The 17,377-nt window shown below is 41.9% G+C and overlaps 1 protein-coding gene across 1 annotated transcript; it reads right to left on the reverse strand.

Annotated features, from left to right (window-relative positions):
• Positions 1-1,407: 1,407 nt before the first annotated feature.
• LOC131953381 (putative amine oxidase [copper-containing]) lies at positions 1,408-17,104 on the reverse strand. The gene is made up of 4 exons (XM_059316542.1): positions 16,869-17,104; positions 12,334-14,407; positions 4,484-4,770; positions 1,408-1,845 (listed from the first exon to the last, which is right to left on the reverse strand). Exons 1-4 carry the CDS (start codon positions 16,946-16,948, stop codon positions 1,818-1,820), a joined length of 2,469 nt encoding a protein of 822 aa, XP_059172525.1. The 5' UTR covers positions 16,949-17,104; the 3' UTR covers positions 1,408-1,817.
• Between the last annotated feature and the right edge of the window lie 273 nt (positions 17,105-17,377).

Here is a 17,377-nt window from a genome sequence, read left to right on the forward strand (position 1 = left end):
TGTGTAGTGGGTTGGTCCAAGTTTTGTTATATAAAGTTATGTGTATTTGTAGGTCAAAGTTTTGTTATATAACGTTATATTTAGTAGTAGGTCCAAGTTTTGTTATATAACGTTATGTGTAGTGGGTTGGTCCAAGTGTTGTTATATAACGTTATGTGTAGTGGGTGGGTCCAAGTTTTGTTATATAACGTTATGTGTAGTAGTAGGTCCAAGTTTTGTTATATAACGTTATGTGTAGTGGGTGGGTCCAAGTTTTGTTATATAACGTTATGTGTAGTAGTAGGTCCAAAATTTGTTATATAGCGTTATGTGTAGTAGTAGGTCCAAGTTTTGTTATATAACGTTAAGTGTAGTGGGTCCAAGTTTTGTTATATAACGTTATGTGTAGTGGGTCCAAGTTTTGTTATATAACGTTATGTGTAGTAGTGGGTAGGTCCAAATTGTGTTATATAATGTTATAACGACAGAGGAAATGTAAAGATCACAAAATGTTGGTGGAGAAACGTATTTAATGATAGCATGGAATATATATTACTACATGAGGTATAAATATTAAGATCTATAATACATTGAGATTTTAGGTTACATGATCTATGATACACTCAAGTAGTAGGTCACGTGATGTGTCAAACATTCATTGTAGGTCACGTGATCTATAAAAGATTTAGGTTGTAGGTCACGTGATCTATAAAAGATTTAGGTTGTAGGTCACGTGATCTATCAAAGTCGGGTGATCTGAACACAACACACACGTTCGTAAGTTGCTGATAAGGAAGTCACAAAATAAAATTCGAGTCACTGTCGATTGAGATATGTCTCTTGTATGCATTATGTATAATGTCACTTGTATGTATTATGTATAATGTCACTTGTATGCATTATGTATAATGTCACTTGTATGTATTATGTATAATGTCACTTGTATGCATTATGTATAATGTCACTTGTATGTATGATGTGTACTGTCACTTATATGCAGTGGCGTAGCGAGGTAGGGTGTCACCCGGTGCGGCACTTAATGGTGTCACCCCCCAGAGGCGTAGCGACCCTTCCCGGGGACAAACTTTCAAATTTTCGATTTGCAACCCCCCCCCCCCCCTCAAACTTTCGATTTGCACCCCCCTCCTCAAGTTTTTCTCTATATATTTTGCTATTTTTTTGCCTTGGTGTCACCCACCTGAATGGTGTCACCCGGTGCGGTCCGCACCCCCTGCCTCCCCCCTCGCTACGCCTCTGCTTGTATGTATTCTGTATAACGTTACTTGAATATATGATGTGTATTGTCACTAGTATGCATTATGCACACAAGTTATACATTCAACAGGAGAACTTGAGACATTTTAAAAAAACCCTCCCGGGGGGGGGGGGCTGTGACACGCATGTATGCTCGTCCCCCCCCCCCCCCCCCCCCCAGGGAGAGGTTTTTTAAAATCCATGTTCACAATTCCAAATTGTCCTGCCGATGATGTGTACAGTTGTGCACACGTTTCTAAGATAACAGACTCATTTTTTACATTGTAGCTTACTCCACAAGAACCGAGCGAAATGTCAGTCCAAGCATGCACTATTGTAACGAAATCAAACACATGCACCTGATCTGGAAAAGTATTTGCTTTTTTACGCGCGTCTTTCCGACTCACAATCGTCTGTAAACTCTAATGCTTCTAAAATTTGTTTCCGTGATTTCAAACTGCGTTTTTCTCACAAGCAACTCCCCTTGAGAAAATGTTTTTTTTTAAAATCTTGTTTCCAAAATCACGCCCCTCCCATCCTGGTACCTGAGAGGTTTTTTTAGACCCTTGTTTCCAAAACATGCTTTAAAAATTGTCCGCGGGTTCGTCGAAACTGAAAAAGATGTAAAAAGCTGAAAGGTAGCAAAACAGGTATAAAAACCTTAGTGATCAAAAGCTTTTTTAGATAAGAAAAAAAAAAAAAAAGAAAACAGACAGATCCACATTTATTTTGGTTAGAAAAGTAAAACTAAAAGTGTGGTCACAAAAAATTATTTTCTGCACATTTTGCAACCAGCACTTTAATTTTTTTTTTTAAATTTAATAAATAATGAAATTATGTTAATGTTCTTATGTTTCGCTAATGTAAAAGCTTTTCATAATAAAGGATTGAATACTAATTGAATACTAATTTTATTGACCACTTTTTAGTATTAGAATATTATTAATATATATAGAAATAAGTCGATATGTAAGTTTTAAAACAGTTCAACATTTTATTTCCAAAATGATCTATTGACTAAAAACATTGTATACCGACTTCATGCAGCGAATAATATTTTATACCAATCACACTACGTGAGTATCACGTGAGTATCACGTGGGTATCACGTGGGTATCACGTGAGTATCACGTGGGTATCACGTGAGTATCACGTGAGCATCACATGCCCAGTTACAGATTTAAACCCTAACATGTGTAAACATTCGATGTCCACACTAGCTGCCTGAGTGACGTCAACACCAGCTGACCTGCGTGACGTCAACACCAGCTGACCTGAGTGACGTCAACACCAGCTGACCTGCGTGACGTCAACACCAGCTGACCTGAGTGACGTCAATACCAGCTGACCTGAGTGACGTCAATACCAGCTGACTGACGTCAACACCAGCTGACCTGAGTGACGTCAATACCAGCTGACTGACGTCAACACCAGCTGACCTGAGTGAGGTCAACACCAGCTGACCTGAGTGAGGTCAACACCAGCTGACCTGAGTGACGTCAATACCAGCTGACCTGAGTGACGTCAATACCAGCTGACCTGAGTGACGTCAATACCAGCTGACCTGAGTGACGTCAACACCAGCTGACCTGCGTGACGTCAACACCAGCTGACCTGAGTGACGTCAATACCAGCTGACCTGAGTGACGTCAATACCAGCTGACTGACGTCAACACCAGCTGACCTGAGTGACGTCAACACCAGCTGACCGAGTGACGTCAACACCAGCTGACCTGAGTGACGTCAATACCAGCTGACCTGAGTGACGTCAACACCAGCTGACCTGCGTGACGTCAACACCAGCTGACCTGAGTGACGTCAATACCAGCTGACCTGAGTGACGTCAATACCAGCTGACTGACGTCAACACCAGCTGACCTGAGTGAGGTCAACACCAGCTGACCTGAGTGACGTCAATACCAGCTGACCTGAGTGACGTCAATACCAGCTGACTGACGTCAACACTAGCTGACCTGAGTGACGTCAACACCAGCTGACCTGAGTGACGTCAACACCAGCTGACCTGAGTGACGTCAACACCAGCTGACCTGAGTGACGTCAATACCAGCTGACCTGACTGACGTCAACACCAGCTGACTGACGTCAACACCAGCTGACCGAGTGACGTCAACACCAGCTGACCTGAGTGACGTCAACACCATACACATCTTTAAACTAACGTTTAGCAAATAATTTTACATAAAAATTAGAATGAAATAAGATATTCTTGCGTTGTAATTAAAAATACACTTAGATGAAAAAAAATCGCTGTATTCGAATGTATCAAAGTGAGATTAAAAGATCTGATCACAAACCCACAAACAAACACACAAACATAGAAACGGAATTAAAAGCTTGACTATCCCATTATCGCATCTTACCAATCAATACCTAAAAATTCCATTATGCATTGCACCATCCCATATTTTCCTCTGCCATTGCATCATCCCATATTTTCATCTGACATTGCACCATCACATAATTATTATTTTTTGTACCATCCCATACTTGCATCTTACCCATCGATATCCTATAATCCCATAATTCATTGTACCATCCTATACTTTTATCATACACCCTGCCTTTCAGAAGTTCCACCCTACGCCCTACATTGCACCATCTCATAATTTATCATTCACTCCATCAACATATATCAATTATTCATTGCACCATATATATACTATACATACACTACGCCATCCCATAATTCCAATGTACACTGCGTCATCCCATAATTCAACATTACAATGCGCCATCCCATAATTTCAATATACACGGCGCCATCCCATAATTCCACATTACACTGCGCCATCCCATAATTCCACATTACACTGCGCCATTCCATAATTCCACATTACACTGCGTCATCCCATAATTCCACATTACGATGCGCCATCCCATAATTCCACTATACACTGCGCCATCCCATAATTCCATTATACATTGCGCCATCCCATAAATCCACTATACACTCCGCCATCTCATAATTCCACTATACATTGCGCCATCCCATAATTCCACTATACACTCCGCCATCCCATAATTCCACTATACATTGCGCCATCCCATAATTCCACTATACACTGCGCTATCCCATAATTCCACTATACACTGCGCTATCCCATAATTCCACTATACATTGCGCCATCCCATAATTCCACTATACACTGCGCTATCCCATAATTCCACTATACACTGCGCTATCCCATAATTCCACGTTCACTACAGCATCAAGCTGTCCAATGATTACCGGAACAAAGAAGTGGAGTTGACAAACAAAGCCTCGTCTGTTCGCTGGTTTCTGCAGTTGAAGTGCTGAGTCATATTGTTGCGGTCAACGTGCGCGCCGTTCATTGGGTTCTTTGGATCACGTGGTACGACCCTGACCCCATCACGTGACGACAGAGACGGGTCCTCGCTGAAGTAGTTGAACGGGACGAGGAAGAAGGAGAGCGCCGTGCCCGTGGTTGAGGTGTGGGGGACGTTCTCCGTCTGGGGCAGGTGGTAGGCGCCCAGGGTCACCCACGCCACCAGATCCTGTGGAAACAGATGGACATTGGTCAGATACAGATGGTCAGATACAGATGGACATTGGTCAGATATAGATGGACATTGGTCAGATACAGATGGACATAGGTCAGATACAGATGGACATTGGTCAGATACAGATGGACATTGGTCAGATACAGATGGACATTGGTCAGATACAGATGGTCAGATACAGATGGACATTGGTCAGATACAGATGGACATTGGTCAGATACAGATGGACATTGGTCAGATACAGATGGTCAGATACAGATGGACATTGGTCAGATACAGATGGACATTGGTCAGATACAGATGGACATTGGTCAGATACAGATGGTCAGATACAGATGGACATTGGTCAGATATAGATGGACATTGGTCAGATACAGATGGACATAGGTCAGATACAGATGGACATTGGTCAGATACAGATGGACATTGTTCAGATACAGATGGTCAGATACAGATGGACATTGGTCAGATACAGATGGACATTGGTCAGATACAGATGGACATTGGTCAGATACAGATGGACATTGGTCAGATACAGATGGACAGATACAGATGGACATTGGTCAGATACAGATGGACATTGGTCAGATACAGATGGACATTGGTCAGATACAGATGGACATAGGTCAGATACAGATGGACAGATACAGATGGACATTGGTCAGATACAGATGGACATTGGTCAGATACAGATGGACATTGGTCAGATACAGATGGTCATTGGTCAGATACAGATGGACATTGGTCAGATACAGATGGACAGATACAGATGGACATTGGTCAGATACAGATGGACATTGTTCAGATACAGATGGACATTGGTCAGATAGAGATGGACATTGGTCAGATACAGATGGACAGATACAGATGGACATTGGTCAGATAGAGATGGACATTGTTCAGATACAGATGGACATTGGTCAGATACAGATGGACATTGGTCAGATAGAGATGGACATTGTTCAGATACAGATGGTAAGATACAGATTGACATTGGTCAGATACAGATGGACATTGGTCAGATACAGATGGTCAGATACAGATGGTCATTGGTCAGATACAGATGGACATTGTTCAGATACAGATGGTCAGATACAGATGGTCAGATACAGATGGACATTGGTCAGATACAGATGGACATTGGTCAGATACAGATGGACATTGGTCAGATACAGATGGTCAGATACAGATGGACATTGGTCAGATATAAATGGACAATGATCGTAGACAGATTTGCCTTTATGCTAATAGGACCATATGTTGATAGAGGTTTCATCGGTGATATGTCTGAATATTGATATGTTAATAGATGTCTGTTAATTTGTATGTTCCAACAAATAAGTAAATATATCTATCCCCTTCCGACACGACCTCAGAATGTTGTAGTTGTCCTGACATGGTATATAACATTTCATTTCCGTCGGTCAAGTATTATACAAACTATACCATGTGTACACAAATGTACATCGTGTCGCAATAGAGTAAAATGTCAGATTAACCTTATTTATATCATGCAATTCTGGAATGATATATGGGCCTACTTAGTATTAGAATGAAGCTTTTTAGTTGAAGAATATTTACAATATGTAAGCTATCTAGAAAACAATTAAATAATTGTTTTAATGTTCAATTTTTTTCACGGAATTGAGGTTAGCTGTTTGTTGTACTCTAATTTAAAATTGTAAAGCAATAATAAAACGAAACTTTGTGCTGAAACTAGAAAAGATGCGATGGAGTACAAAGAATGCAAAACAATATTAAAATTCGTTTGTTTAATTAGAATTTTTTTTTGTAAATATCTTGGGTACAAATTCGACCACCGTATCGGAAGAGGTTTCATATATATATATATATATATATATATATATATATATATATATATATATATATATATATATATATATATATATATATATATATATATATATATGACTGTGTTGATATGCTTGTATTGATATGCCTGTATATTGATTTATTCGTAGGTTGTTTAGTCCATGGCAGTGGTTCTTACCTTTTTGAAGGTATTGAACCCCACACGTGCTCAACCACTGATCCCTTCTTAATAGATCTATCGTCCGCACTGACACAAATCGATCGTAAATCACATGAGTAGAGTGTGTGTCTTGACTTCCGCCTTAACCCATCAGACTGACTCCCTGAACCCAGATTAAGAACCACTGCTTTATGGTAATAGAGCCCTTAAGGGATATAACATATGTCTGTATGGATTTCAATATATCTTTTATTGCTGTCTGATACAGATGTCTGTGTATTTATGCTTTGTTATCCTAACGCTGGGTCAGCGTGACCCGCCAAATAGAACAAACCCGACCGTAGTAATAACATGAGGTCAACCTGACCTAGGCATTAACTGCCGTCTATTGTAGTATTGATCATTTAGCTTTTGTTTAAAGCATCTTTAAGACAAGGGCGATACAACGCCTGCTGTACTGCGTTAATGTGTGGCTTATGTCTAGAGTCTAGAGCCTTGAGCGAGTGTTTACATAACTATATGTGTGTATGTCTAGAGCCTTGAGCGAGTGTTTACAAAACTATATGTGTGTATGTCTAGAGCCTTGAGCTAATAGCAAGTGTTTACATAACTATATGTGTGTATGTCTAGAGCCTTGAGCGAGTGTTTACATAACTATATGTGTGTATGTCTAGAGCCTTGAGCTAATAGCAAGTGTTTACATAACTATATGTGTGTATGTCTAGAGCCTTGAGCGAGTGTTTACATAACTATATGTGTGTATGTCTAGAGCCTTGAGCTAATAGCGAGTGTTTACATAACTATATGTGTGTATGTCTAGAGCCTTGAGCGAGTGTTTACATAACTATATGTGTGTATGTCTTGAGCTAATAGCGAGTGTTTACATAACTATATGTGTGTATGTCTAGAGCCTTGAGCTAATAGCAAGTGTTTACAAAACTATATGTGTGTATGTCTTGAGCTAATAGCGAGTGTTTACATAACTATATGTGTGTATGTCTAGAGCCTTGAGCGAGTGTTTACATAACTATATGTGTGTATGTCTAGAGCCTTGAGCTAATAGCGAATGTTTACATAACTATATGTGTGTGTGTCTAGAGCCTTGAGCGAGTGTTTACATAACTATATATGTGTATGTCTAGAGCCTTGAGCTAATAGCGAGTGTTTACATAACTATATGTGTGTATGTCTAAAGCCTTGAGCGAGTGTTTACATAACTATATATGTGTATGTCTAGAGCCTTGAGCTAATAGCGAGTGTTTACATAACTATATGTGTGTATGTCTAAAGCCTTGAGCTAATAGCGAGTGTTTACATAACTATATGTGTGTATGTCTAGAGCCTTGAGCTAATAGCGAGTGTTTACAAAACTATAGGTGTGTATGTCTAAAGCCTTGAGCTAATAGCAAGTGTTTACATAACTATATGTGTGCAGGTCTAGAGCCTTGAGCTAATAGCGAGTGTTTACATAACTATATGTGTGTATGTCTAGAGCCTTGAGCGAGTGTTTACATAACTATATGTGTGTATGTCTAGAGCCTTGAGCTAATAGCGAGTGTTTACATAACTATATGTGTGTATGTCTAGAGCCTTGAGCGAGTGTTTACATAACTATATGTGTGTGTGTCTAGAGCCTTGAGCAAGTGTTTACATAACTATATGTGTGTATGTCTAGAGCCTTGAGCAAGTGTTTACATAACTATATATGTGTATGTCTAGAGCCTTGAGCGAGTGTTTACATATTTATATGTGTGTATGTCTAGAGCCTTGAGCTAATAGCAAGTGTTTACATAACTATATGTGTGTATGTCTAGAGCCTTGAGCGAGTGTTTACAAAACTATATGTGTGTGTGTCTAGAGCCTTGAGCGAGTGTTTACATAACTATATATGTGTATGTCTAGAGCCTTGAGCTCATAGCAAGTGTTTACATAACTATATGTGTATGTCTAAAGCCTTGAGCTAATAGCGAGTGTTTACATAACTATATGTGTGTATGTCTAGAGCCTTGAGCTAATAGCGAGTGTTTACAAAACTATATGTGTGTATGTCTAAAGCCTTGAGCTAATAGCGAATGTTTACATAACTATATGTGTGTATGTCTAGAGCCTTGAGCGAGTGTTTACATAACTATATGTGTGTATGTCTAAAGCCTTGAGCTAATAGCGAATGTTTACATAACTATATGTGTGTATGTCTAGAGCCTTGAGCGAGTGTTTACAAAACTATATGTGTGTATGTCTAGAGCCTTGAGCGAGTGTTTACATAACTATATGTGTGTATGTCTAGAGCCTTGAGCTAATAGCAAGTGTTTACAAAACTATATGTGTGTATGTCTAGAGCCTTCAGCGAGTGTTTACATAACTATATGTGTGCAGGTCTAGAGCCTTGAGCTAATAGCAAGTGTTTACATAACTATATGTGTGTATGTCTAGAGCCTTGAGCGAGTGTTTACATAACTATATGTGTGTATGTCTAGAGCCTTGAGCTAATAGCGAGTGTTTACATAACTATATGTGTGTATGTCTAGAGCCTTGAGCGAGTGTTTACATAACTATATGTGTGTATGTCTAGAGCCTTGAGCAAGTGTTTACATAACTATATGTGTGTATGTCTAGAGCCTTGAGCGAGTGTTTACATAACTATATGTGTGTATGTCTAGAGCCTTGAGCTAATAGCAAGTGTTTACATAACTATATGTGTGTATGTCTAGAGCCTTGAGCGAGTGTTTACAAAACTATATGTGTGTATGTCTAAAGCCTTGAGCTAATAGCGAGTGTTTACATATTTATATGTGTGTATGTCTAGAGCCTCGAGCGAGCGTTTACAAATCTGTGTGCATGTCTAGAGTAAAGACGGCTGGGCATAGTGATGACCACACCAACCCTACTTCATCTCCCCTCGTTTAGTCGTTCTTTACTTATAAAACTACATGTGTCGCTTGACTGCGTGACTGCGTGTTATTTTAATTTAATTCAACCATGGCAATATAAACATAATAAAACAGGAAGTCATTATATATATATATATATCAGTAGCGTAGCGAGGGGGGGGGGGGGGGGCGGGGGGGGGACATACGTCCCCGGGCGCCGACCTTAGGGGGGGCGCCAAATTGAAAGTTTGAGGGGGGGGGGTGCAAATGAAAAGTTCGAGGGGGGGGTGCAAATCGAAAGTTTGAGGGGGGGGGGGGGTGCAAATCGAAAGTTTGAGGGGGGTTGCAAATGAAAAGTTCGAGGGGGGGGGGGTGCAAATCGAAAATTTGCTCCCAAGGGGGCGCCAAATTGAAAGTATGTCCCCGGGCGCCGGGAAGGGTCGCTACGCCTCTGATATATATATATATATATATATAATGAGAACGTTTCTATAATAGGAATGTATATAAAGTTTTTAATTTCAAAATAACTAATTGACAAAACGAAGAGAACAAATGAGAAGCAGAAATGTAACATTAATCTTTTTAAACCCAAACATCTCACTGCGGTTTATCTCGGCACTTATTCAGCACAACACGCGCATGCGTGGAGCTAAGGAAATAATCTTCAAGACGAGCAGGCGTGGAACTAGAGAGCGCTTATCTGAAGGGTCTGGTTATCGTCTGTTTTTGAACTTTCACCTGAGTTTAAGGTCGGGATTCTGGGATACGAAGGGGTCACGTGATTCAGGTTATTTGTATGCCAGGCTGCATTGGATATAAAGAGCTATAAATAGATCCGAGTAGATGATTGGTGATGCAACCCCACAAGCTATTTACACGTAATCTAGTACTTAATTGTGACGTCACGGCCTGTGGAGGCGAGTATCTATGACGTCACTGGTAGTGGGGGGGGGGGGGAAGAAGGGGGGGGGGGGGACAATTTGGACTTAATTTGGTCACCTATCCCAAAAACCCTTAGCGTCTCTACTCATTATTTTTGGTCGCATTAATCTCGTTCTTAATTTAATAAATGTTACTTTTCTATTATAGCTTTAAAAACATTTATTTCATCTCTTTGTGTTTGTAATCATTTTTATAGTTTTGTACTTTTTCTTCTTAAATGATACATCAAGCAGCGATTAGATAGGAAATTCACATATGTCTACTGTATGAGATAGATAGTTCATCATATGTGTCTACTGTATGAGATAGAAAGTTCATCATATGTGTCTACTGTATGAGATAGAAAGTTCATATGTGTCTACTGTATGAAATAGATAGTTCATATGTGTCTACTGTATGAGATAGATAGTTCATATGTGTCTACTGTATGAGATAAAAGTTCATATGTGTCTACTGTATGAGATAGATAGTTCATATGTGTCTACTGTATGAGATAGATAGTTCATATGTGTCTACTGTATGAGATAGATAGTTCATATGTGTCTACTGTATGAGATAGAAAGTTCATATGTGTCTACTGTATGAGATAGATAGTTCATATGTGTCTACTGTATGAGATAGAAAGTTCATATGTGTCTACTGTATGAGATAGATAGTTCATATGTGTCTACTGTATGAGATAGAAAGTTCATATGTGTCTACTGTATGAGATAGATAGTTCATATGTGTCTACTGTATGAGATAGAAAGTTCATATGTGTCTACTGTATGAGATAGATAGTTCATATGTGTCTACTGTATGAGATAGATAGTTCATATGTGTCTACTGTATGAGATAGAAAGTTCATATGTGTCTACTGTATGAGATAGATAGTTCATATGTGTCTACTGTATGAGATAGAAAGTTCATATGTGTCTACTGTATGAGATAAAAGTTCATATGTGTCTACTGTATGAGATAGATAGTTCATATGTGTCTACTGTATGAGATAGATAGTTCATATGTGTCTACTGTATGAGATAGAAAGTTCATATGTGTCTACTGTATGAGATAGAAAGTTCATATGTGTCTACTGTATGAGATAGAAAGTTCATATGTGTCTACTGTATGAGATAGAAAGTTCATATGTGTCTACTATATGAGATAGAAAGTTCATATGTGTCTACTGTATGAGATAGAAAGTTCATATGTGTCTACTGTATGAGATAGAAAGTTCATATGTGTCTACTGTATGAGATAGATAGTTCATATGTGTCTACTGTATGAGATAGAAAGTTCATATGTGTCTACTGTATGAGATAAAAGTTCATATGTGTCTACTGTATGAGATAGATAGTTCATATGTGTCTACTGTATGAGATAGAAAGTTCATATGTGTCTACTGTATGAGATAGAAAGTTCATATGTGTCTACTGTATGAGATAGATAGTTCATCATATGTGTCTAGTGTTGACATAGAAGTGTAGAGGGCCACAGATGGCTACCTACATAAGGTTCACTAAGTTCATCTTATAAAGACCTACGCTCGTAGCATTTAGAAGAAGGTTTTAAAACTATTTTCTATGTTTACTAGGATTAGCACTTAGGTGAGCACACATCACGTGACTGACTGACCAAGCACACATCACGTGACTGACTGACCTAGCACACATCACGTGACTGACTGACCTAGCACACATCACGTGACTGACTGACCTAGCACACATCACGTGACTGACTGACCTAGCACACATCACGTGACTGACTGACCTCATCAACGATGCTCTCGTCGTCCTGCCAGAAGTCCCTGAAGTTGACCACAGGGTCGCTGGCGTCCCACATGGCGAAGATGGAGCTGCTGGCCATCTCGTGGTCCTTGTGTCGCGTCACGGCCATCTGGTGCTGGGCCCAGCTGACTGACCGCTCGAACCCCACCCCCTCCGGCAGCAGGGTCTTGGTCAGCCCCTTGTGGATGAGCCTGTAGCCCGGGGAGTTGCCGAGGGCTGAGTCTTGGTTCTTGTAGAAGACCAGGTACTTGGGGTGGTTGAAGTTGTGTGAGTACAGAGCTTCCCGCTCCGTCCGCTTCTCTTGTCTGGTGAGCACGTTCTGCGTGTGAGCCGAGTTGTTGGACCATTGTTTGTGTTTGAGCTCAGTGCCAATGTCAATGGTGCGGTACCTGTTGGCGGTCCCTTTCACGTCCACGTCCGCTTTAAAGTGAAACAGGTGATGATGCAGTCCGGCTACCACCGTCCGGCTTATCCGTGTGCCGTACGGCTCTTCTTCAGGGAAGTAAAAGCTGGTTGTCAGGTAACCGGTAGCCAAGACCTTGACCTCTATGGCGCCGTTGTTGTGAAAGATGTAGTCGAAGACGTAGTCGTAGTTGATGATGCAGATGACCATCCTGACGATGAGGACCTGGTCGACCAGTCCGTTGTAGAAGGCGCCGGTCATCCCATAGGCTCTGTGTCGGCGTAGGGGCGTGTCCGTGCTGTGCTCAAAGATACACAGCGAGTTCTGTAGGCGCGCCATCCCGCGGTCGTTGGAGCTGTAGACTAGGGCGTCGAGCATGGTGGCGTAGTCGGGGCAGTCCACCCCCGGCATCAGGCCGCGCATGCGCGCACCAAACAAGGCGGCGCTGTCAGCGAAGTACAAAACACTGGAGGCTGGGGAGTGTCCGGAATAAAGAACAGCAACTTCCTGCAGGCTCAGCTCATACACGATTCTCTCCCCCTTGTAGCGGACGTCCAGCAGCTGCGCCCCCTGGGTCGGGGAGATGCGGACATTGAACCCCCAGTCCATGTACTGGACTCTACTGCCGCTGATGCTGTGTCGTGGGCCGGACGGTTGGACTTGCTGGGGCGGCGGCTTCAAGTCCCGGGGCACGGGCTCCCCCCTCAGCTTGACCGCGCCGTACTCCCTCTCCCCGGGCGCAGGAAAACTGATCCTGGTTTTGTTGATGACTCCCGAGTTGTACTTGAGCATGAGCTCTTCCAGGCTGTCGAAGAACTGGTTGGCGTAGAAGATCTTCTGTACCTGCCACAGTGCCGGGTCCACATCCGTCATGTCCACCAGAAACTGAAAGTCCAGGGGGTGCAGCGTGTAGAACTCGATGTCGTAGGCGAACCACACCCAAGACTTGCGCCTCCCGGGTTCCAGAAAAGCACTGGTCACCGGCATGATGAGGAACTTGAGGCACTGCTGCCCGCAGTTGGAGAGGCTGGCCTCGTAGCTCTCTCGCAGAAGTCTGTCTGTAATGCTGCCCACTCGCGGCAGACACGTTTTTACAAAGGCTTTAAGCTCTATGGAGGAATACGGCCGGTTCGTGTAGGGGATGCTCGTCTTCCGACCCTCGGAATTCATCAGCGATAGTTGAGTCGGGTTAGGCAGAGGCCCTACTAAATATTCCTCCACTACTTTCTCGGCCGCCGCCCCCTTGAATATAAACACTCGCGCCATTCTGGTAGGTTTTGGGCCGCTCCCTGCCAGGTAAGCTAAAACTGCTTTCTTGGGCGGCAGCAGCATCTCCATCAGATGGATGTAGTTGCTGGTGATTTGAGCCGAGCCGAAAGCAGTCAGGTTCAAATGACGTTGGTTAAACAGGAAGTGGACAATGCTGGTGACCTCCTGTTGGCTCAGCTCTGAGAACAGGCTGTCGTTAGATCTGTACAGCTCCAGGCTATCCACGGGGTCAAGGCCGGGGCAAAGGTCGTCTCCGGCCTTAACCGGACCGTCTTCACGTGAGACGAAAACGGCGACCAGTGAGGCGGCCAGGAAGATGACCAGCAGGAACTCAAGGATGGACACAAGTTTCCAGGACACGCGGGCTGGCTGGTGACTGGACAACCTGAGGACAGATGAAAGGAGGTAGTCAATGTCAAGAATCGGCTTGGGACAAAGCTGGAAACCACAGTGGCCGACCTCCATACCGACATACCCAACCAACACACCTACAACATCACCAACAACACCTACAATAACACCTACAACAACATCACCAACAACACCTACAATAACACCTACAACAACTTCAACAACACCTACAACAACACCTACAACAACACCACCAACAACACCTACAACAACACCTACAACAACACCACCACCAACACCTACAACAACACCTACAACAACACCACCAACAACACCTACAACAACACCACCAACAACACCTACAACAACACCTACAACAACACCACCACCAACACCTACAACAACACCTACAACAACACCACCAACAACACCTACAACATCACCACCAACAACACCTACAACAACACCACCAACAACACCTACAACAACACCTACAACAACACCTACAACAACACCACCAACAACACCTACACCAACACCAATAAGAAAATGACCCAACAACGCACAATAAACAACCCCCCCCCCCCCACCTAACCGGATAATACCGACATCATACAACGCCAGCAAAAACATCCTTTAAAAAGATGTTTTTATGATGTCACATGGACGCCTATATTTAGAATATTTTTTTTTATCTAACTGTATCTCTTAAGACTGACAGAAACTGTAAACAATGATTGCATCACCGTGAGGAACGCACGTGGGATGATTGAGACAGTCGATAATTCTGTGTTGACAGCTTGCTGCGTTCTGATTGGTTGAGACGAACACACCCCCACCTGATGACGAAACTTAGATCAACCAGGGCTCAACCCCGACCCGCAGTAGCGTGGGGGTGGGGGAGGAGGGCAATGAACTGATAACCTTTAGAAGTGCACTGCTCACTATAGCTGATACACACGCTAAAAAACTGACATTTGAAGGTTTGAAAAAAAACGTAAAATACTTGTCAAGTTGCATGGATTTTTTCCAAACCGTATGAAACAAGTATGGTATATACTATACACAATCATACATAACACAATTCACATACAGGGGTGGGTGTCTCATTTTTTTTTCTATTCCATTAAGAGAAAAGGCGTGGAAGGATTGTGAACGTGTTCTTGGCTTGGACTGCCCCCCCCCCCCCCTCGGAGACTTGCCCGAAAGAAAAATTATTGACCATTTAGCTGTGGTTTTATTTGATGTTTTTCTTTGGGTCATTCATAAACAGCCAACAACCCCAGCACCCCCCCCCCCCCCCCACATAAAACTACAGATTTTGTTCTTAAACATCGATTACTTTCGAAAATATCTACTGAGCTTGACCAACATTACGTTTACTAAGCCATTTCTATTACAATTTACAAAAAACATTTTTTTTTAAATTAAAAATTGCGAAATAATAGCTAAACGTTAGTTTCTAACATTTCTTTTTCAAAAAGTGTATCTTATCAATATGTTATCAATTTCCGAACACTCTCCTCCCTCCCCCTTCTCCCCCCCCCCCCTTTCTAAGAATGTGAGATCGTTTGTGGACGACCTATTTTACATGTTCTCGTTTTTTTTTCAAATCTTAGAATGGTTGGGTGAATAAAATGAGATGAATGGGTTAGTTGAGTTTAAAAACACAAGATAAGGTTTTACAACTTCTTCAAACTTGACCCCATGACTTGTAGCGCTGAATGGTGTTGTGGCGGGGGGGAGGGGGAGGAGGGGGAGGGGGCGTTTGGGGAGGCAAGATGTAGGCTTTGTATGTATTTTGGGGAGTCTATGAAAATGTGATACTAAATTATATGGGGGCAGGGCTAAATATGTCACATATTTTTGTTACATAAGTTATGCCCATTTCCTAAATAAATAAAGGTAAAAACGATGGTTGTAGTTGTTGAATTAAATCCCACGACAGCTGATGTGAGTGTATGTTTACTATATAAAATCCATCCCGAAGAGATGCCTGAAGGAAACTCTGTGGTCAACGTAAAGCCACGCTGACCAAAAACAAATGACCTAACATAGTACATTACGATGACCTACTTTGTCACAATCTTCAACTAATGACAAATACGTTATGATATATGACATTCGACTAAGACTTTACAAGTTAGTACATTACGACGACTAACTTAATTCGTCACAACCTTTATCCAATGACAAAAACGTTATGATTGATGACCTTCGTCTAAGACCTAATATGTAGCAAACTTGAACCAATAGAAAATATGTTACGATATACAACCTTCGTCTAAGACCTAATATGTAACAAACTTGAACCAATAGAAAATATGTTACGATATACAACCTTCTTCTAAGACCTAATATGTAACAAACTTGAACCAATAGAAAATATGTTACGATATACGACCTTCGTCTAAGACCTAATATGTAACAAACGTGAACCAATAGAAAATGTTACGATATATGACCTTCGACTAAGACCTAACAGCTCTACTGACCTTTTGGAGTAATAAATGTTGCAGACTGGTTCCAGAGATTCGCTGTCCGTGGAGGCGTTGGACTGAGTTGATACCGTCATGCTGCAGGACTGCCGTCTGCTTGACCACTGGTCAGTCAGAATGTGGCTCACGTTCAGCTAGTGCACGTCCCGTTGTGTGCCCAAGTTTCACATGTAAACAACGCCAGCGCCCTCGACTCGCCAACTACGCTGTTTGCCTACAGCGAAAGGCAAAACATTTCGTCACCCTTTTAATCCCCTTTCATTCAGTACTAACGATATGGCTAAATCTCGCGATGGGCGGGGCGGGGGTTCAGCTAGCCAATCAGATGGGAGCTCGCGTGGGGCATACCACGTGACCTGTTTCATCACTACGCCAGCTCGTACTCTATGTTGTTATTGCCGGCACCCCACAAGAAAAAACAAACGATTTTATTTTTTCTTCAATCACAACGGAATTGTTTACACACATAAGCCTGTCTTAATTCCTGGCCTTAGTAAATAAAAACT

Source organism: Physella acuta, unplaced genomic scaffold (assembly GCF_028476545.2).
Source record: "Physella acuta isolate Inbredline_101_S28 unplaced genomic scaffold, ASM2847654v3 ptg000076l, whole genome shotgun sequence".
Classification (NCBI taxonomy): Eukaryota; Metazoa; Mollusca; class Gastropoda; family Physidae; genus Physella; species Physella acuta.